Below are 22,932 nucleotides of genomic sequence, written 5' to 3'. Positions count from 1 at the left end.
TCAGTGAAGAAGACAAGACATGGATTTCAAATCCAAGACCTGCATTTCAAATCCACAATACACTGAGTAAATAAGACAGCTTAAAAGTCGCTGTAAGGTCTGGTTTTCACTTTGACAGTGCCAGGCTAACGACTGCCATAGATTTCAAGTCATCATGCTAAGCTAACAGGATCTATCTATCTGGTTACCTTTTCTATGACAGCCTGTCCAAACCTGTGGAGAAGGCAGAGCTCCTTGAGAGCCACAGCCTAACGTGCAGCAGGGGCACTTATGAACCAGTGCATATGACATTGCCATTCCAGCAGGGTAAAGGCTCATTTATGCTCAACATTAAGTATGTATACGGATACAAACGGCACCTTCTGTCAATACTCTGAATTAATTTTGTCCATATTTGTGCACATTTTCAGGAAGCTTACAAATACGAACAAAATGGAGCAGTACCACTGGAAATCGTGGTGCAGTGTAGCCGATAGTTCAAGGGAGACTGGTCTATGAGGGAGACACGAAGAAGAAATTTTAAAAAAATGATAATAGAGAAAAAAATTGTCCGTCTTCCTGTCATGATGTATTTAATGACCTCACAGACCAACACTGTCTACAGCACTGCCTCCGCTTTTACCTCTTTGTAGCGGGCATACTTTGGACTCTGAGATGCCCTCTGGATATTGGAGGACAATTGCAAATCCAGAATCTGAGGAACCCCTAAGTTGCTGTGCATATGGGAAAAACAAACAAACAAACAAACAAACAACAAAAAAACAAACATAAAACATGGTGTCACTCTGCCACAGCAAACAGCCCTTGGAACACTCCACCCTGTGGCAAAGGTAAATGAGAGGCTCATTTGTAAAAGCCAAGTCCACAGCAACAGCCAACAGTGTTTTTCCAGCACTGCCAGGAGACACCAATCTATCTGTCTGGCAGCCTCCTTTAGACTTCAGCCACCTTGACAATGAGCAACAGGCAAATAAGAAAATGCTCTGTGAAGAATCAGCAGCTCTTTTGCCCGTGAAAGCAATCATATCAGGTGTATCCTCAGTTTGCACGTGTCAGTCACTCTCAGTGACATTGGGCCTCATTTATCAGTATGTTTGTAAGTGTTTGTGTACATGTCCTCATATGTGTACAAACTAAAGACTTCCAAATGTTCAGAGCTGTGGCATTTCCTTCCTACCCCCGTGTGTATGTTGATGAATGCCAATCACTCGTAAATTGGAGGTGCATGCCCGCGACCTTAATTATCAACCATTACCATAATTTCCCCACCTCAGCAGTGGCGGAGGAAAAGAATTTCTGTGAGGTAGAGGTGCAATTGATAATTAGTAAGTTCAGCAGTTCAGCTAAAACATACTCTTTTGTAGCAGAAGTAGTGTCGCTTGTGCTAAACAAAATTTTTTAAAAATTTGGTTGAAAATATCTGCAAGTCAATTGCATTTCATCTGCTGTCCAAGAGGTAAAAAACAAAATGGTTTGATCTGAAGCTTGAAAAAAAAAAAATAATAATAATAATAATAAAAAGAAAATTAAATAATGTAAAATAAAAAGGTTGTCAATATTTAGGTAAAACATCAACATCATGGGAGGAGGGCAATGTATATCTGGCACCATCTCCAGAACAGATGAGCCCATAAGGTAAGGTAAAACTTTAATGTCCCCGTGGGGCAATTTGGGTTACAGCCAGTGGTAAAAATACAGCATACACATGATGATAACTTATACAGTACACAACACTGGACCTAGATATCAGTTGCTGGAAGATCCAGAGATCAAAAACAGACCTGACATCGAGGATTATTAACAGCAGCAAGTGCAGACGGGACTAAGGATAGTCTCTACCTCTTGGTGCTGCTGCATTTAGGAAGACTAAAGCTTCACCCTGAAGGAAGCAGCTGGAGCTCAGCATGCAGAGGCTGAAGAGAGTCAGCCATATGGACCGGGCCTTAGAGATGAGCCTCTCCTCATAATAACACTAGAAAGCACAGCCTGACAGTTTGTTTCTGTTTTTAAGACTGAGATGTCTGAACCAACAAATGTTAGTAAATGAGAGTACAGATTCAATAAAAGCAGACTAAAACATTTTCATCAGCGTCTTGTCTGCATTAAAACTCTGTAGCTTCCTTAAAAAGAACAGATGCTGATTCACCTTTTTACAGAGGCCATCAGTGTTTGCATCAACTTTCAGACTGTCATCCAGGACAGTGCCCAGATATTTATACTGCTGCACCGCTGTCACTGGCTCCCCTTTAATCACAAAGGGTGCAGGAGGGCAGGGCTTCTAGAAGTCAGCAAACATCTCTTGGGTGTTGGCCACATCTATCTGAAGAAAGGTGTCATCCACATACTTAAGGATATAACGAGATGTTTGATGGTTCTGACATTCATTAGTGTAAAGGACAAATAAAAAAGGGGACAGAATGCAGCCGTGAGGGGATCCAGTGGAAGAAAAACAGTGGCACAATTATTGGTGAGGTTTCTCCAGAGGAGGACAGCCACTTAATTTGGATTATCACCAACAAAGAGGAGCAATCTGATTGCAAGATATAACTATATAAATGTTAAAATGCTTTATCATTATGCTTTTATAATGATGCTAAATCTTATTTTAACTGGATGCTTCATTTTACTGATAGTGTCTCGATTAGAAATAAATATAATACTCCATTATAAAACATGAGCTCTAAAGTTCACACATGGTTTACAAGTGCTTTCAGGTTTCTGCAAATTTCCTTCACATGCCTGAACAAGTTGAGTTCCTGAAAAGGCTGATTTTCATTTGATGTTTTCAAACACCGGTACAAAGGAACTAGGAAAAAAAAAAATGTCTGTACGTTGGTTGATAAATGAGGTCCAATGTAATTCTCTCTAGCAAAATTTCACATTTCACCTCTGATCTTATTTGCATTCCTTTCTTTAAATATATACCAAAATTGTTTAAACAGATATGAAACTACAAGGGTCTGAGTGTGCAGGAGCATCCATTGTAAACACAAATCTTATCTCAGAGTCAAAACTACACAAGCTCTACAACATCCCCTTGGTGGAAGAGCAAAATGTCACGACACATGATTTAGCCAAGTAGGACATGGTCTGGGAACAACATCCCACCAGTGTGGGATGTTGATCCCTGTGACATCATCACTGTGCTGCTCCTGTGCATCTTTCTAAATTCCTTAGCAGCTACATGCAGTTAAGGATTTTGTGAACAAAATCCTTAACTGCATGTCTTTACCTACCAAAACCTGAGCTACATGAGCTACTGCAGGGTTAGCACATTAGCGTGCTAACTAGGTAGCCTATGATGACAAATAAGTTTGCCAATAGAGAATGTGAACATTATGTCATGCTTCGATGCACTGGGTCGTGTCCGCCAACTTCTGAGGAAAGTCTTAAGTTTGTTTACTACCCGTTACCTAGCACCTGTCACTTTCATGGAAAGAAAAAAGTTGAATGGCTTACATATGATCAAGAGGGGACGAAATGGGTAAACAAAAAGAAAATGGAAAAAGGACCCTACCAGGAAAAACTATATTTCATCGCAAAACAAAGATATATAGAGAAAATGTGGGTGATAAATGATATAGAGCCTTATGAGTTGGCAGCTCAAGACTGAATTACTGATGAACTACCATCTGGACACTGTGAACTACACAAGGTTTGGATTAAGTGTTTGCCTGAGTTCAGAAATTATAATTCATTGGAAGCACAGAATAGTGGATGGATGCAAGATCTGCAAACAAGCTGGAGAGCTGCCGACAGCATAGTTGTACTCACAAAGGTAAGGTGACTGTCTTTGAAGCCTGTGTTGCCGGTAAAAGAACTACATCAGTGCCCTTGCAGAGCAGAGCCAAAAAAAAAAAGTAGCTTTAATGTCTTCAGGTCATAGTTAATGTCCAAATGTTAATGTTCAAATGTTCAAATGAAAACTGTCACCCATACCAGCCCACGTCGTTTTGTTAGCTTATGAGCTTCTAACTGATAAGGATCTATATCATTTATCACCCTCAGTTTATCTCTGGCCCATATATCTTTATTTTTCATGCTTAAATGTAGTTTTTCCTGGTAAGGTCCTTCTTGATTTTCCTTTCGTTTATTCTGGTTGGGGCAGGGCCTTTCTCTGGAAGTTTGCATGTTCTACCCATGTTTGCCTGGGTTTCCTCTTTGTGCTCCACTTTCCTCCACCATCAAAAAAACAAAACAAAACAAACAAACAAAAAAAAAACATGTATGTTAGGTTCATTCTCCTGTCAGTGCCCCTGATAGTTAGGATGGGTCAAAATGCAGAGACAGAATTTCCCAGCAGGAATCAATAAAGGTTAACCCTTAACCCGTTCTTTCTCCTCCACATGTGGCCCTCAGTTTTTTCCACTTAGGAAATAAAAAAAAAAAATGTATTGAATTTTTTCCCCAATTCGATTGTGTGATTTGCTGGCAGTCTTTCATTCAGCAGTACTGCCTTACCGTGTGGAGTTTGACAGTTTTCAGCCAAACAAAACAGGAAGGATAACAGAGACGGGGTTTATTTACATATGTGATCCTCAGAAGATGGCGCCTGCGGCTCAACATGCGAGGAGGTATGACAGAACTTCACATTCTCTCTAGGCTAGAATATTGTTCACTAACATTAAAGGCTAAAGATCATATAAAAGCCCTAATTTTGAAATGAACAGGAGCATTGTAGTTTTTCCCATAAACGTATGATGTCAACTAACTGGTGGTGGGTGGGTTGATACTTATTCATAAGAGAAACAAATATGTACACTTTTCATAGGCCATACTGACAATAACAAATATATATTTAAAAAATGCACCAGACGTATCCTTTTAATACTTAACCATTGAGTCACACAAAGACCAGTGATTAACAATTTTTCTGTCCTTTTTAATAGCCTTTTTAAAAACAGCCAAGTCGACAGAAAAAAAAAGTTGGCATTTTATGTTTCTTCAGACCAAGAATACCTAGAAATGTCATGTTTTTAAGTTTTGTGATACAGTACACACAGAAAAATAAAGGTGCTAACTGAACCTGGACCCAACTGAGTGATGCCATGGAAGAGACATTTTTGGTTCCACAAAGAACCTTTTAGCTAGAGGTTCTTTAAAGAACCATTTCTGTAGATGGTTCCTCAAAGAACACCCAAAAATGCCTCAAAGAACCATCAAAAAAGTGGTTCCTTTAGGAACCATAAATGGTTCTTTAAAGAAGCATTTTTAAGAGAGTTCTTCGTGGACCCACCTGGTTCAGAAAGAACCAGAACTTTAAAGAACTTTTTTAAATGCTTCGTTGAGCCTTTTATTCTTTCTGGCCAGACCTCCAGACTCCCATAATGTGGGTTGCATTATGCCTTTTTTGGTAAATAAACTGATCTTTCTTTAACCTCAGGTATTGTTGTGCTTTATTTGCTGCTAGTCACAAGGTTGATGCAAGGTTCGGAGAATTCTGAGAAAATGTTTTCATGAAAAACAAAATCTGCCTGTTTTCTGGATCAATGAGAATTCTGCAATAATTATTTTATTATTTCAGAAAAAAAAAAAAAAAAAAAAAACAGATTTTCATCGGGAAAATGATTTGTATGCATTCAGTTTAGTAAAAAAAGAAGTCACGTGATAGGCTACTTATCTCAGAATACTGAGAAAAACTGTCATGGGATTTTTTTTAAATTTTATTTTAATTTTAATTAGTTTATTTATTTGTTGGATGTTTTCAATCAATGAGATAATTGTCTTCGAATTCGAAATCTCATTAATTCAGAAAAGCAGGGGGATTTAAATAAACACATAAAATAAACACTTAAACACATAAAATTTAAAAAAATGAAATAAAGAAATCCCATTACAACTTTTCTCAGAATTCTCTGATAATTAGTTTATTCAGAAAAAACCGCTGGGTTTTGTTTTCATGACATCTTCTTTCAGAATTAATTCAGAAAATGGCAACATTGTCAACAACAACATGATTTTTGAGATAATTATCTCATTAATTCAGATTTTCAACATGTATCATATATAAAATAGAATAAATTAATATAAAATAAAATAGAAATAGAAATAAAAATCCCATTACAATTGCAATAATCGGAATTCTGAGATAAGTAGCCTAGGCAGAGGTTTTTTTTTTTTTTTTTTTTTTTTTTTTGGTTAATGCATGATCAGCTCCCGGTGGGATTGTGTGCAGCTATGGAAACCAAACGGGATGCTGCTGGAGGGACAAGGGGCTCTGAAAGAATAGAGGTGAAAACATCAGTGGTGATCATCTATCACAGCCACCGTGAAACCATGGTTTAAAATGATCGAATAACAAATAAAACATATTTTAAAAAAAATAGATTAAAAATTAAATAAGAAAAATAAAATAAAAAAATAAAAACCATTTGGAGCCAGTAGCTGAGCAGTGGCTGTCAGTGCTAAAAAGCTCGTTAGTTTGCGGCACTGCAGAGCCACTAGAGCACAGTCAGCGGCTTGCAGGCTGTTGCCCAGGCAGCCTCTCATCTCCCACCATCCTCTTCCTCCACAAACATAATGTATGCATCGCTCACATTCAACCACTGGCACAATTAACCATCGCCGCGCCTTCACTTGTACCACAGCGAGGATTTCTCTCTTTATTCGCGCCTGGAGATCACCGACACCGTTGAGGTGATTTTTTTCTTCCCGTCCCAGGAAAACAATGAACCGGGAGATGTTTGCGATCGTGGCGAGAGCTCTGCAGCAGCATGGCAAAAGCAAGGCGATGAATCCGTGGCTGCTGCTCGCTCTCCTTGGACTGTGGTAAGTTCATTGATGTGAATGAGCGAGAAAAGCATCTCCATGATGCTGAAAGGCGGCTCAGTCTTCCGCTGGTTTGTACTGAGAATGAATGGGTGCAGATGTTGCTGCCTCCACGATGTCTTTGTGTGTGCTTTGCATTGCCCTGAACAGGAATAAATCACTTCCATACGCTGTGTGCTATTATTTAATTTTGCAGTATTTAATTTTAACAGGTAGCTTGAGGCTCTTGAGTGGAAAGGAAGAGCCGTTGGGGGAAGGGGGTGGGGGGATAATGTTACTGATCCCGTGTGTCCCTGAAATCAACCTTGAGCAATGTGTCTGCATCAGTTTACGGGTCACACCGTTTGATTTCATGAAAAGTGATTTCAGTCGCCTAAACAGAACGGTGACTTCATTTTGGCATTACAGTTTTAAGCCAAACATCTGCAGTTAACTTTGCGAAGTAGGCCAAATGTAGGGCAAATGTTTGTTTTCATGGTGTTTGCCATATCCTAAATCAGAAATACTGTCATGATAATACATTAATAAATAAATAATAAATAGGAGAGCCTGAATCTCTCTCAAGGCAACATTAGTTTGTTGAGCGATAATCCTGAAGGGTGGATGATGGATGATCTTCATCCTCATAAGTTATATATCACTGACTCACCTATCTCTACGTCAGTAAAAACTGCTGTTTCCCAAATAGTGTGATACAGGCAGAGATATGAGATATGAATTGTGCAGGCCTACTGTTACAGCTGAAGAATCTGGAGATGAGGGCTAGAGGGTGCCTATTCACTGACTGTCCACTTTATTCAATCATGTTGTAATACTGGATACTGCGAAGGCATAACAAAACTGCCTTTAAGAAAAAAAAAAAAAAAAAAATCAGAATGTTGATACCTTAAGGGGAAAAAACAGTCTTAAAGGACCATAGCAGTGATTTTGAATGTTGTGGCCCCTTTACAACAATTTACATTTGTTTTTTCCCCCCTTTTCAACAAACCATTTTGCAAATCTGTGGTACCAAAGCTTTCACGACACATGATCATGATCCATCAATTTTCAAATAGGAATTTTTGGTTGAAACTTACACTTTATAATGTTTTGCATTTGTGGTTAACAAAGTTGTCAACATTCACAGACCACAGAACAGGTAATTGTCTGTGTAAAGCAAATGTTTCCCTGGGGACTATTTTCCCTGGCGGAGAGAGCGTTTCACTCCACCCCAATTTCAAGTCATCAAAACACAACAGTGCTGCTGCTTTTAGGAAATTGAATGTGGAGGACTTTATTACGGTGATGGAATACTGGTGTGAAGAAAGTTTGAAGCCTCTGAAAGTTCATTTTCATATTGTAGTGGAATGAATGGAAACCAACGGCTGTAAAAACTGTAAGAAAAATGATATCGGAGTTCTAAAATATGACTGGTGGCTTTGGGAAAAGATTGGCAGAAATGTGATTTTGTAGATAGCATGGATGATGTTCAATCAGTTCCCTAGGCAAGCTGGAGAAATCTGATATCTGAATCTCTGTGTAACAACAAGAGGGAATGTAAGCAAGGAGAACCATGATAATTAAAGAATCAGAATCCAGAAACCAGAATTCAGCGCTGTGCTAAACAAAAGCCCGCAAATACAAGACATATCATGAATAGTGATGGAATGTACAGGTCCAGAGAGATGTTCATGTCGGGAACTGTCTTCATCTTATCAGAGAATATACTAAAAGGAATATACCAGAAAAGTTTGATATAAATTACCATATGTTCTAAAAGTGTGTTACAACAGTAAAAAGTCAAAGCCTTGGCCAGTTGGACAGCTGTTTTTGAATTACATAAGTGAGAGAGCTGAACTTTCAAAATATGCCTCTGACTTTTCCTACTTTCAGTTTCTTGACTCATGTATATTTATGGCATGCAACTGACAGCTTGGCCTTTATGTGCGCCCACAAGACCATGACATAAGCCTTCCCAGTGTGAAATCTGGATCTTCACATTTGTTAAGAATGTTCTTGATACATGAAGAACTTCTTAGAGGACTGCTAAGAAGGACCGATATCTGTTATTAAAGCTCACAGAATTATTCATAGGAATAGTGCTTAAAGTGTTCTTAGGACTAAACATGGTCACCTCTCAAAGTAGGACAAGTAGGACAAGTTAGTTATCAAGCGTCCTAAACATACACTGAGTGAGGAGTAGATCAGTAGATGGATCCCAAGAAAAGCCACTGTTGGATAGCCATCATGCAGACAAAGAAGGAGAAAGCAAAAGTGAAGGCATGCCCACCCTGCCAAAATAATTGTTATTTATCATACAGCTGACCGTTACAGAAGACAGGTCAGTGCTAAGACCTTTACAAGGCTTTCCCATCTTTTTAGAGAGCTAGGTTCACCCTGTCACCTCCCAAATCTACATCAGAGAGCCTCTGGCCAAAAGCCTTGACTTATACCATGAGTACGGCAGTTCCATAATTATGATGAAGCTTTGCAAAGCTGCTGGACACTTTCTTGGCCTTTCAGTGAAACTCAAGGTCTATTTGGATTGTGCTTTCATTTCGTTTCATTTCATTCATTTCATTTTCATTTTATTTCATTGACTGGGTTGTTGTGGCAGCAGCCCAGACGATCCTTTCCAGGGCCACATCCACCAGCTTCTCCTGGGGGATCCCAAGGTGTTCCCAGCCCAGCCAGGATACATAATTCCAGGTTGTCTGGCATCTGCCCTGGGGTCTCCTCCAGGTGGACGTGTCCAGAACACCTCCACTAGGAGGCGACCAGAAGGCATCCTGACTAGATGCCTGAAACACCTAAGCTGGCTCCTTTCAATGAGGAGAAGCAGCGGCTCTACTCCGAGCTCCTCACAGATGTCCAAGCTCCTCACCCTATCCCTAAGGGTGCACCCGGCCACCCTGCAAAAGATCTCATTCTTTCAGCCACTACCCAGAGCTTTTAACCCTAAGCGAGGGCTGGAACAGATATCAACCAGTAAATGAAGAGCCTCGTCTTCTGGCTCAGCTCCTTCTTCACCACAATGGTCTGGTACAATGACCACATAACCACTGTCACTGCCCCAACCTGCCTGTCAGTCTCCCACTGCATTTCCCCTCAGTCATTAAAAGGATTTTCTCAAAAGAGGAGAAATTTCAACTTCTTTGCAGAGACATGACAAATGGACAAACCATTTGTGAGTTAGCTAGCTGGGGCACACAGCAAGAAATGTAACTTGTTGCTCTGTCAACAGATCAAATTGTAGTGTTTATTTAGGCCTTTTTTGTATTTATTTATGTATTTATTTATTTCATACTTAATAGCCTCTGACAGCATAATGTTAAGGCTAAAATGCTTTTTTCATTGCTTTTTGACCATAATTCCCATTCAGTGGACCAGCCATTCTGAAATGATAGGGTTCAGATAAACAAAATTAAGTTGTCAAGTAGGGGTGGAAATCACAGGCAATCTTATGATACAATACTATCGCAATATTTTCCCACAATAACAGTGGTATCAGGATACAGACGATCCTGAGATATATTGTATCAACGGTGATACATCACGAAATCTGTAACTGAAGATCTGTAACTGCACATTGAAAAAAAACATTTTTCAATGTGCAGGACTTAATCATGTTTTTCAGTGATTTTAATATGCACAACAACTGCAGTATGATCACAGCAGAACAGTTCCAGTTAAAACACTTAAAGTTAGCGAACAAATGTGCTCTGTGCAAATTAAGTTGAACCCTTAAATAGCCATACTTGGTATGTATCAAAAACGTATCAAGGGGAAGTACCGTGATATATTGCGTTATCACCACCCCTGATGTCTAGTACAGTGTCCATATAGTTGCACCGAGTGGCTTTGTTTCTGCTGCACTAGGTTATTTTGCCACGGTTTGGGCTGTGACCATTGTAATAAGAAACGTCCAGAGAGAAGCTATCGAACGGCCTGGGCTGAACGCCAAGTCCTCAGGTCCCTTAACAACATTGGATCCATGTTCATTAACAGGGAACAGCAGCATCACACCTTGGCACAGACCGCGAGTTCAGCCATGCAGAACTGCCTGCTACTCAGACAACATGGCAGGGCAGCTGAAAAGAGACCCACAATCTGCCTACAGCTCTATTTCATATCACGTTATATTACACCTTAAAAGCCCCTATCTGTTTTGCATAATTCTTTAAGCATTCTGCCTCCCTAAATCCTTGAAACAGTATTTGTATTAATACAAATACACCTTGTTGCACAACCCTTTCTCTTCCAAGAATAAGAGCATGGTGTAGAAACATTGCATGATTAGTGTATGTTGTTAAAATGGCTTCGAGAAATTGTCTTTGGTAAAATTGATCACAGCGATCATAAAATATAATAGGTTGTAATTATGAGAGTTTTGGGTGCTCTCCATGTTTGTGGAGAAAGCTATCTGGCTTCAAATCCCTTGCTGAAATAAGCATAAAACAAATAAACGCCTCACAATCTTGTTTTTGTCCTTGGAGATTTCTATAACAATGCTGCATAAAATTGGGAAGGAAATATCCCTACGCAGCAGAATCTATGGAGCAGTTAGTGCTGTGATCTCGCTCCATGTTTCCATTAACACTCCCCTATAGTCCCCGGTGTCCACATACACACACACTTAATCAAATGCACATATAGTACACACACACAGATACTCTCTCTGTTTCTCTTTACCATACAATATTATTTCTTCTCTCTCTGTCTAGTGCGGCGTTTGGGCCCAGCAAACAGGAAGAAGAGGACTATGAGGACGTCCCCATAAATAAGACATGGGTTTTATCACCCAAGGTCTATGAGAGCGATGTGACCTTGATCTTAAATAAATTGCTGCAGGGCTATGACAACAAACTACGGCCTGACATTGGAGGCAAGTATAGCGCATCTCCTGGAACGCTGGAAAACCTCCTCTCTGCACTGAAATTCCAATGAAGTAGTGATCGTCATTTCATGTTTGGTTAGTTGCTGTAGTTGATGTTTTACAGACAAAGTGATATCAGATAGATCCTTCCATGAAACATAAAATCCACTCAAAGAACCATGGCATTTCAGTGATGATTTGGACTGAGAGCTGACTTACTTAGTGAAAGGCATCTGTTTAGGCACACCTAAACAGACTTTTTTTTTCATGCATCAATGAGAAGGTCTTCACTGTGACAGAGTGGAGAGTTGCGGAAGGCAAATTCCTCACAGTGAATATGACAATTGGCATAAACCATTCAAGATCCATTTTACCATCAGCCACAAAGCTGTTATACAATAGTTTATGCTCCTCCAGAAACCAATATTTATCCGATTTCAGCTTTGTTTTTAAGAGATTGGCTTTATTCCCAACTCCAAATGCAGAGGTACATTACCCAGAATTCTTTAATCAAGTTCTACCAATTGGAGAGCTGTTACCATGGTGATAGGAATGGCATTGAGTGTGTCTGACAGCCTAGATGGAGAAGTTTCATTTCTCATTGTTAGCATGATCAGTCAGATATTCTGTATTTTTTAGGGATGAAGAGAGGATCAGCAGGGGTGAGGGTTAGGGATGAGTAATTTCCTCTCTCTTAAGATACCAGATTGAATTTGAAAACTGTTGAAGACACAGGGCAAGGAAATTTTTCATTGCATTTCCTATAACTCTACATAATCTAACAATGTCTTTTTTCAGACTCAATGACTGTAAATAGCTATTGACTATTGTCAAATCAAAGTCATAGCTTGGAATTTATATTTAGATGAAAGGGGAAAGCAAGTATAATCATTTTGTATTCTCTGAAATTAATTCATTCATATTTTCATTGACCAAGAAGAAAGAAAGGGAGAAGAAAGGGTGAGAAAATGGTCTGCAGCGTCAGCTTCTGTTCGCTCTATGTTTCTCTCCGTCTCTCTGTCTCACTTGCTCACTAATGATCAGTCATCATGAAAATGGCACTGCACCGTTGTGTGATGCACACTGCTCTGGAGGGGAAGGACACGAGGATAGCTGATCAGCACATCTTGTTGCGAAAATGTCAAATGTATGCCGCCACACTGGACCTTTAACCATGCTTTGTACCATTTGCCAAGGTGCACAGAAATAGGGCCCTTTAAGCAGCCTAAATGCATTTTCCTTAGAAAATCAGCACAGCAAAAATCACAATTGATGGTAAGGCAGTGTTTTGATAGAAGGACTACATTTCACTCAATCTCCTTATGCAATTACCACCTATGGATGATCCTGTAAAATTTGATTTGAGAGCTGGCTGGTAGATGTGAAGTGCTCCCACAACCAGGACATGGTATGAAGAGTATTGTCTAAACTACTGATGGATTACTGTCATAGAATGGTGCAAATAATATAACTGACTTAGGTTTTATGGTTTATGAACTGACAGCTTGACTGAGTATTGTAACAGGGTCACCAGTTTGGCTCTCGATTAGTAAACCATTAAGGCTATGTCAAGTTTAGTTTTTGCAAGTATATACAGTCGGCGCACCAGTTCAGTGTGGTACAGCAGTGTTGGTGACACCATGGCCACAAAACTGCCATGAAAACTGCTGTGTTTTTGCACTTGTGTTTCAGTGAGGCCAACAGTGATTGAAACAGCTGTGTACGTCAACAGCATTGGACCAGTGGACCCCATAAACATGGTGAGCCACACTAGATTGTCGAATTTTTAGCAACATTCTTTAGAATGTATACATTGTATGTATAAATTGAATTGTTTGTTTCTAAGCAGTAATGTATTCTTGAGTTTTCCCAGGATTCAGTAGGTGGAGTGGTTCACCTTGCTGCAAGGACCTGCTGACCCTAACAAAAAAAAAAAAAAATTATTAGTTTGAATTTTGATAGAGGGTTTTTATTTCCTCTTGACATAACAGAAAAATATTGATGACAGTTTACTTAAATAAAGATAAACAATTTATTGCTTATCAAAATAAAAAAAGAACACACTGAGCAGTTACAAAAAGCAAGTTCCAAGAATTTATGGTATGAAAACTGTAACATTTTCAGAAATTTCAAAGATATAGGGTCTATTAGAGAACATTACTGGTAGAACCAATTATACTGGTTGTTTGGACTTAGTTAGGTGGATCAGTCCCTGCCAGAAGCCAGTCCAGTAAAAACTTTAGTCCATAGTCCAAGAACATCCTCAAGGGATGCTAAGCCCAGTTAAAAATGGGGATTTTATTAGTAGTATCATTACTGAGATCTATCTTGAGTACTACCACCAAGATCTGAGACTTCGTAAATGTCAATAAATGTAATAAAACAGAGTTTTAGATGCTGTATTTTCCACAGTAATCCATTCCAGCAGGGCTGGGAGGGCGTTCCTGTAGTGTAATGTTATTGTCATGCCTCTGGTAACACCGATCGACCATCCAGCTGCAGAGCTCCAAACTTGCATTCTGGAGGCTCGTAGTAGAACTGAAGTGAGAAAGTCCATGACTGCAGCCGCTGCCAGCTGGAGCTCTGTATTTAGATGGCATGGTGGTTACACCTGTTCCTGTCCTCTGATATAATCCTCTGCATGCCGTGCGAACACGCCAACAGTTACCAGTGTTTCCCCCAGGATGAAGTTGTAACAGTAGAGGTGAAGAAAAATTTTTTGCACACAAGCTTCGTGTGCTGGCAAAGCACGTCCTGCTGGGAGGTTTCTGTGTGTCTGCCAGCACCTGAAGGGCTTTTAGGCCAAGTGCATACAGTACATTTGTGCACATTAGAAGTGTCTGTCTAGCTTACATAGACAGACACACCAAGATTTAATAAAATGCACTTTTACTCAGGCGCCCCGGTGGCTCACCAGACGGGGGTGCATGCCACATCTTGTGTTGAGTCCTGATCGCAGCGTCCTGCTTCAAACCCGGCCTGAGCCATTTGCTGCAGGTCCTCCCCTCTCTCTCCCCTGCATTTATTGAACATAAAAGCATAATCTTTAAAACAACTGACATTTGTTGAACAAAAATATATCAACCACCACGCAGATATAGTAAAATCATATAATACTACAACACTCCAAAAGGTTTGTGCCTCCTCCCAAACTTTTTACTTTACTTTTTACCGTCTCCCCTCCATTCCCTCCCTCCCTCTTCTTTAAGCTCCCAATGCTACCCTGCCCTCCTTCCCAAAGCCTCAAGGTTCAAGGTGGGTCTAAAACAAATCCTTGTGGTGTCACAGTTGGCATCCTGCCTGAGAGCACTTGATCTTTCGAGGGCTATGAAAGAATAGCTCTGAGGCTCTCTGAAAAGGAAACTCTTGCTGCTGGACCACTGGTGCTCAAGTGCATTCAAGTGGCAAAGTTTCCCCCCCTGTAAAACAATCTCTCAGGGCAGTACTCACCTGTAAATAAAGAATTAATCAACACATGAGTGGATGTGGGGCCCATGGGAGGTGAGATTTGAATAAAGTCAAATAATTACCGTATATTGCTTGCTTAAGTATCCTACCCTGTTTATTGCAGAGAAAACCCTTTCTCAGGTTTCACAGTTTGATGGGCCCTGCATCAGGTGCTGCCGATCCATGTCCTGAGACACATTAAACACAGCATCAATCTAGGCTAGAGAACTCCTGAAAAGGAAGCTTACTCACTGTAATTCATTGCATGATACCAGGAGTGCCCCAGTTATCTGCTGCCTGAAAGAGGACCATTCCTGCTGCACCTCCTTATTACACTGTAAACCTTTACCAGCAAATTAGTCACGTTGACTGCTTCATCACCACTTGGCATCTCTAAAAAAATGTATCCATTTGTTCCCCTCTCATTGCTGCCAGCCAGCAGAGAAATGATTGCATTTACTGTAACATTACTGTGTGCCACTTACATGAAGTTGCAGGATTGTTTTCCCTTCAGGGAATGAATAATCCATGATCAGCATTACTTACTCCACTGACATCCATCTGGTGCTTATTATAATTGTTGTGCCGACATTATCAGGTAAGCACAAAGATTCTCGTTTATATGCTTTATTCACAGGCGTGTGAATTGAATGTGTAGCGTCGATAGCGTAGTGTTTGTACCTCTTGTAAAAAAATTGAATGTAAAAAATTCTGCAGCAGTGGAGGTACAAATAGGGGAAACACTGAGTTACTGTTACTATCATTTGTTGAAGCTAGCACATGCGAGAGGAACCAAAACTGAAGTCAGATTCTGATTGGATATCCCCCACTCTCACATATGAAAGTGACTTTTTAATCCGACCCCAGGAAAACTGCTTGTTTGAGTCAGGAGTTACTCCCGGGCCTCTCTCTGCATAGAGAGGACTTCAGATTCTCAGTTTCACGATGTTTTCTACCTTTAGTGATGGCAATAAAAATATTTTATCGAGAAATTACATATTTTAGTTTACCATCCCTGTAAGGCTAAAAGTCGTTAATAACTTGCTGATTTATGAGCAACTCCTAAAAATAACGGCCATGTTAGTTCTAACTTTAGGACTCCTACAGTTTTGAGCTAAGCAAAGAGTCTTACAAGCAGCTCCTAAATCTGTGAAGAGTGAGGAGGAGTCACTAAAGCCCAAATCACAAACAACAGAGTTGCTTTCACACTCACAAAACTCCAGGTAACAAGCCTTAAAAAAGAATTGCCTTCATTGTCAGGGTATTATGATGACAGCAGAGCTAGTTAGTGTTTTCCATTAATGTATCAGCCTGCTACTTTTAAATTCATAGTTTCATGCTGCTGACATTTAAAAAAAAAAAACAAAAACAACATTATTGTTATGTCGTGATGTTCACAGTGCAACCTCAGGAGAAATGAATGCTTTCAAGAAGGAGGAATTCTGAATTTTCCTCCATAGGGTATATGAGCATCCATTTTCCTGACTTGACATAAACGTCATGTTGTCAAAATTTTTATAGATGATAGTCTGATGTCCAGCGTCCCGTGAACCCATTTGTCCTGCAGATGATTCAGCTGCAGATGAAGTAAACTCCACTACAAAAGTAAAAGAAAAACAGCCAAGTTTTGTCTATTCTCTGTTACTGCCAAGTAGAAAAATCATTTAGACTGAAAAATTAAAATGCCACCCTGCTCCCGGCAGTGATTATTTTACTAGACAAGAGCTTATAGATTTCCCTTTTTGCTAGACGCTTATTTTGCAGTGCTTTAAAAAACTGCTTTAACACTTTAAAAAACATAAGGTGTGAGCATAGTTGAAGTATCCAGTGCCTCCTCTGGGACGCTTTGGGGATGCCTCCCCTTGCAGCCCAAGCTGCCAGCATAGCAGGTCCAGGTGATTTACCCTGCAGAAGTTCTGCTGTTTGCTTCCATTCGCGTGAACTTCACATCCAGTGTAATTTGAGGGTTAGTTTGAGTGTTCCAGTTTCTTTGTAAGTTGGCCGTTCCAGGTCCAAGTACAAGTTGGTCTTAGCTGCTTTGTCATTTGGCTTTAAGAGAGAACTCTTGGTTAGGAAGTTTTAGTGCTGCTTTAGTGCTGTTAGTGGAAAGCCTTGTGTTATACAGCACAGGGTGGTGAGGCACTGCCAAAATCTACTCCATTGATTTTACTACTCCATTTATTTGACCGCCCAGGGGGTATGTGTAACGATTGGTTGTATGTGTGAATTTGCAAGTCTGACTTTCGCATATACATATTTTATAGCCTACGCAAAATTGTCATGTCATCTTTCAATTGATGTGTATGGGAAACCTAGCACATTTGTGTAGAGGTTTAGTGCTAATCTGACTGCAGAAATTTAATTAGAACCCAGGAGGAATTTAACGCTTTTAATGGTCAGATCCGCAGCTTGGTTCAGGATATCCAGGATAGGAGCCTACACAATATCTGGTTTATCCTTGGACTCAACATATAGGACTATAAAATTTTAAATGATTACATTTTAAAAAATAATTTACATCTAAGTGCAGATTTCAATCCAGAAATACTGGCGTTGGTATGGGTCTTTGAAAACACATATCCATTGAACCCTAATATCCTTAAGCTCAAGCCAGTAGGTGGATTTGCATGGATTTATGTACTCTGTTGCAGGAATACACCATCGACATCTTCTTCGCCCAGACGTGGTACGACAGCCGCCTTAAGTTCAACAGCTCAATGAAACTGCTCATGCTCAACAGCAACATGGTAGGCAAAATCTGGATTCCTGACACATTCTTCAGGAATTCCCGGAAATCAGATGCCCACTGGATCACCACTCCAAATCGCCTCCTGAGACTGTGGAGCAATGGGAGAGTGATGTACACACTGAGGTAGGGGAATCATATAGTCAATTTTAAAGTGGCCCCTTTGGTAGCCATTTCTAGAGTTTTTGAACTATCAACTTCTCAGAAATCTTTGTTGTTTGTGCAGCTTTAGTGTGCATTTGTATTCTGTCATGTAGCCCTCTTTTAGATGCCCGTTATTTGTCAAAGCATGATCTAAAGATCATTTTTTTTCTTTTTCTTTTTACATTTGTTGGTATAAGTAAAAGACAGAAACACAAGGGTCATGTACATATTTGCTAAGTCACACTTGGGAGTTAAAACATCAAAACGGAATGTAAAACACGCTGAGACTTGCTTTCTTTCTGTCACAATTCTGTTTTTGTCAGGTTGACTATTAATGCGGAATGCTACCTTAAGCTGCATAACTTTCCAATGGATGAGCACTCGTGTCCGCTGGAGTTTTCAAGCTGTAGGTGTTCAAACACTTTCCCCTCCCATGTTTTAATCCGTCATCTCGACTTCAGCTTCAGTAACTTGCCCAGAGAAAGGGGCCCTTGTGTGGGCTAGTGTCAGTGGTCCTTCCCCCCCCACCCACGAAAAGGCCCATCTGCTTGAGGCTGCCCTCCCTAAGCCTGTACCAATCTATCATCTGCTCCACCGGCGGAGAAAGGAGGTCACCCAGTCCCATTTTCTCTGACAGACTAATGAATTATGCACCCTTTCTCAATCTGATTCATGCTGTCTGTGTCATTCTCCATCCGTCTATTGCATCGTGCTTTAGCTTCCCACGTCTTGTCATGATCATAACCCTCCACACACCAGTGAAAAATGCAAGACCATTCCATGGAGTTGAGGACAAAAGTCAGTTCTAAGACAGTCTTGCAAAATTTTGTGAAATGAGCATGAACTCTGAAATGCAGATTACATGCGTACATGATAAGTCACATGACGATTACATTCTTCGCCTACAAAGTAGATTTCTCCTGTTTGTCACATGATACAGCTAGCTAACAGTTAGGTTTAAGGAATTGAAATAATTTTGGTTAATTTTTGCCATGGTTTGCCAATTATGCAATTTGGTTAAGGTGAGATTATGGTTCTGGTCAAAGTTAAAGAGAAAAAAAAACAAACAAACATTAAAACTGTAGTAAACTTTTTCATTTTGTCGGAATGGAGCCAGGCCCAGTGGAGTTGAAGGTAAGTGTATCATGTAATCCTGTCCTGGTGAGGAAATGTATTCCCCCACTTATTTGTGCTCAGAGCACATTATTTGCATTTTAAGACATACTCATTTCAAAAAATTTCATGAGACTGGCTGGTCAGTTCCATCTTGAATGCTCCCCTTTGCCTTGCCATAGTGCAGTGTCTTCTTGTGATGTACAGACATTGGCAGATATGTGCTGTCTCATTAATATTATTAGACATTGGCGTGGATCCTAATAATTTATCTTGTGTATGTGTGTGTGTGTATTTGTGTGGGCTTCTGTAGACGGTTATCCTAAGAATGAGATCATGTACCGTTGGCAAAGACGCTCGGTGGAGGTGGCAGACCAGCGCTACTGGAGACTCTACCAGTTTGCCTTTGTGGGGTTGAGGAACACCTCTGAGGTGGCACATACCCAGTCAGGTGAGAGATTGTTGCTACGTCCTGTGTGTGTGTGTTTGTGTGTGTGTGTGTGTGTGTGTGTGTGTAGGAATGGATTTGCACAAAACTTTAGGAAGGCTAGTGATGAGCCATGAAGGAGCTGATTAACTTTTTATGTTGATTGTTCTGAAAGGGGCATAGGAGTGGGTGTGTCCAATCACAAACAAGTATATAACTTAAGAACAGATTCACATAACATGGAAAAAAATTGTGATAAGTTTGCTCATGGGGCACAAAAAAGCTGACTATGCTAATTTTCCAAAATGCAGCTTGGCCTGAAACAGATGCACAATTTCCAAACAGATGCACGTAACATGGGAAAAGCTATCTTACTATCTTACAGTACTATCTTACCTTTCTTTGCTATAAGTTATGTCTCGTTGTCTTGCTTTTTTAGGGGAATACGTGATCATGACAATCTTTTTTGACCTGAGTCGGAGGATGGGCTACTTCACCATTCAGACCTACATTCCATGCAGTATGATCGTGGTCTTGTCCTGGGTCTCGTTTTGGATCAACAAGGATGCAGTCCCAGCTCGCACATCTCTGGGTTTGATCTAGTTTTATGTCCTGCAGAGTTTAACTGAAACACTGTCTGACTTGCCAGATGCCTCACCAAATGATTATTTAGATGTATATTCTCCAATACCCAAACCCAGCAAACAATAACTGCTTGCGGACTATTATACTCACTTGTGATCACCCGCAAAAAATGATGTCACTAACATTTTATGTCACTAATATATTATTAGCTCGGCCGGTCCCAGTCATGCTCATATTCAGCTGTGCAGCAAAGGAGTCCGGTATGGGGCATTCAGTTGTAAGTTATCAGTTGATAATCTGAAAACTAGTCTCCTTGTTTCCATGTTTGGAAATTTTATTTTGTTGAGGTGACCAAAGAAAAGATTCAGAGCTGCACTAGGCCACTTTCACACACTGGCAGCAGGAAGTAACTGAATTTTAAGGGCTTTAACAACCAGAACTCCTATATGATGACATCTAGGTTTGGGCAAAAAGCCTAGATGGGCAAAAAATAATTGGCTATTGGGGATTGGCTGAGTCTATTGCCGGTCCATTTTAGCCTAAAGTTGGTGTCAGTGGATTAGCCAGACATAACCAGGCTCACTTAAGGTGGACTGGCCTCTAAGGTGGATCAGCTATTCTCACTTTTGCGACAATCTGAGCTGCTCCTTCACAGAAAACAGAGAAATGTCCGGCTGCTGTTCTCTCCAAAAATTCCTTTCATTTTTGTTAATCAAGTCACCAGCCTTTGACCTTTATTCATTCTTTGCTCTCTAGTTTTGGCATCATGCTTCCATGATTACATATTGTGTCAATAATTGCATCAAGGAGCCCAGGAACACATGAGAACATAGATCAAGAAAGGATTTAACATTCAAATCTCAGCAGAATGTGTTATTTTGTGATGCAGTTGATATTCTAGCAACTTTATTAGTGTCTGTGATTTCCCTTCCAGGCATTACCACAGTGCTCACCATGACAACTTTAAGCACCATCTCCCGGAAGTCCCTGCCCAAGGTGTCCTACGTCACTGCCATGGACTTGTTCGTGTCTGTCTGTTTCATCTTCACCTTCGCTGCGCTCATGGAGTACGGCACTCTGCACTACTTCACCAGCAACAGACAGACCAAGAAGGCCAAGACTAACAACAACACACAGGTTCCTAATGCACTTCATCATTTGGCTTTTGAACCCATCCAATGCCATCTTTTAACAAATGGACAGACATGAGTTGCATAGTCTAGTCGACCCAACTACTACAATCAGGCAAAGTTTCTTGGCATCAATTTCTTGAATAGGAGTTCTTCCAAATGCCCCTACATTAATCAGAGTTACAATTAAAAACACTCTTATGTCAAATGGTAAAGCTTGTGTAGGTAACTTTTTAGATTGGCTAGGCTTTTGTCAAGAATTTGAACTCAAACAGCACCCAACTGAGAGATACCTTGTCCAACCCATATGCATGCTTGTGCACGTGGCTCTGATACCAATTGAAGGAGGAACTAGGAGCTGGCAAACCACAGCTACAGTAAGCTGAGCTAAATTACTATAGCTAAGATAGGCAAGGCAGAGTTTTTTGGGGCAGGGGGAGCAAGCATGCACAGGAGTGGCACACATGCATGTGCACAAGACATGATTGGACTGAGATCGTGATGCTTCCTTGACATGATTGGTTGTTCGATTTGGGACTGAGTGGTTTTTAACAAATAACATTACAGCCCCAGGAGTAGCTCAGAAGACCACATTTTTTCTCAGTGCATTTAGTTTGGATCAGACCCTCCATGTATAATGCTGAATTGTCAAAATTATGAAGAGAAGTTACCTACACACTTTAAAATCTAAGAATTGTTCGATGTTAAAGTCTGAATTTAGAGCAAATACAACACTGACGACTTTGTCTCCTCACCCCCACCCCCGACCCCAGCAGAAAACATCTAGTATGGTGAACATCCGTCCCGGGACATCCCTTCTCCAGATGAACAATATTGTGCCCTATCACGAGGAGGATGACTACGCCTACGAGTGTTTGGATGGAAAAGACTGCGCCAGCTTTTTCTGCTGCTTCGACGACTGCCGTTCAGGTGCCTGGCGTGAGAACAGGATGCACGTGCGGGTTTCCAAGATCGACTCATACTCACGAATATTCTTTCCCACCGCCTTTGGCCTTTTTAATTTGGTTTACTGGATAGGGTACCTGTATCTATAAAACAAACGCCATGAAGAGGGCAGATTGATATTTTTTTCTCATAAATATTTTTAAAAGGCAGAACTGCACTGACGGTGGAAATAATCTCTCAGTTGATTCTGCCTATCGAAGTTTACCTCGATAGGCGGATTCAAAGAGTGAAAGTTTTTCTGGGTAGTTAATGAGTAAACCTTTATGGCAGTGAAGGACCTCTGGTGAAAATATCAGTAAAAATACAAATGGCAGTGACTTCTTGTTTGCATTCATTCATATTTATGGAAATGATCTTTGAAGGTCAGCAGGTGAGGTAACTAGTTGAATTAGTAAGTTGACTTTGCTATAACTAGGCTAACCAGCTAACCTAGATAATGAAGTATGGGTAGATGGTATTTTATGCTGAACTTCATAATATTAGCTACCTCCTCTCTTATTCCCTTGCCTTTTCCACTGGGGGGGTCAGTCAGCCAGTAAAACTGAGGGGCTTTAGCTCTGCCCAATGAGACTTAAAGGGCCATCCTAGTGATTCTGCATGTTTAGCATAATATCTACAAATTGTATACACATTTCACGTTTCCACTGATCTTTTTCCAAAGCAAGCAGTCATATTTTAGAACTCTGATCATTTTTCCTACTTTTGCCATGCAGCCATGCAGGTTTCTATTCATTCCTTACGAACTTTGAGA

The 22,932-nt window shown here is 40.3% G+C and overlaps 1 protein-coding gene across 1 annotated transcript; it reads left to right on the top strand.

Moving 5' to 3' along the window:
• Positions 1-6,667: 6,667 nt before the first annotated feature.
• Positions 6,668-22,304, top strand: gabrg1 (gamma-aminobutyric acid type A receptor subunit gamma1). Its single transcript, XM_030081978.1, has 10 exons — positions 6,668-6,768; positions 9,365-9,661; positions 11,472-11,632; positions 13,316-13,383; positions 17,722-17,942; positions 18,284-18,366; positions 19,387-19,524; positions 19,940-20,092; positions 21,020-21,222; positions 21,989-22,304. The coding sequence occupies exons 1-10, from the start codon at positions 6,668-6,670 to the stop codon at positions 22,268-22,270; spliced, it is 1,707 nt and encodes a 568-aa protein (XP_029937838.1). The 3' UTR covers positions 22,271-22,304.
• The last annotated feature ends 628 nt before the right edge of the window (positions 22,305-22,932 follow it).

Source organism: Myripristis murdjan, chromosome 22 (assembly GCF_902150065.1).
Source record: "Myripristis murdjan chromosome 22, fMyrMur1.1, whole genome shotgun sequence".
NCBI lineage: Eukaryota > Metazoa > Chordata > Actinopteri > Holocentriformes > Holocentridae > Myripristis > Myripristis murdjan.
This window is presented reverse-complemented; position numbering and strand designations above follow the sequence as displayed.

Coding starts and splice junctions, on each gene's coding strand:
- gabrg1 (XM_030081978.1), top strand. CDS start 6,668: ATGAACCGGGAGATGTTTGCGATCGTGGCGAGAGCTCTGCAGCAGCAT. Junction 17,943..18,283: donor AGAGTGATGTACACACTGAG/GTAGGGGAATCA, acceptor TGTTTTTGTCAG/GTTGACTATTAATGCGGAAT. Junction 20,093..21,019: donor CCCAGCTCGCACATCTCTGG/GTTTGATCTAGT, acceptor TTTCCCTTCCAG/GCATTACCACAGTGCTCACC.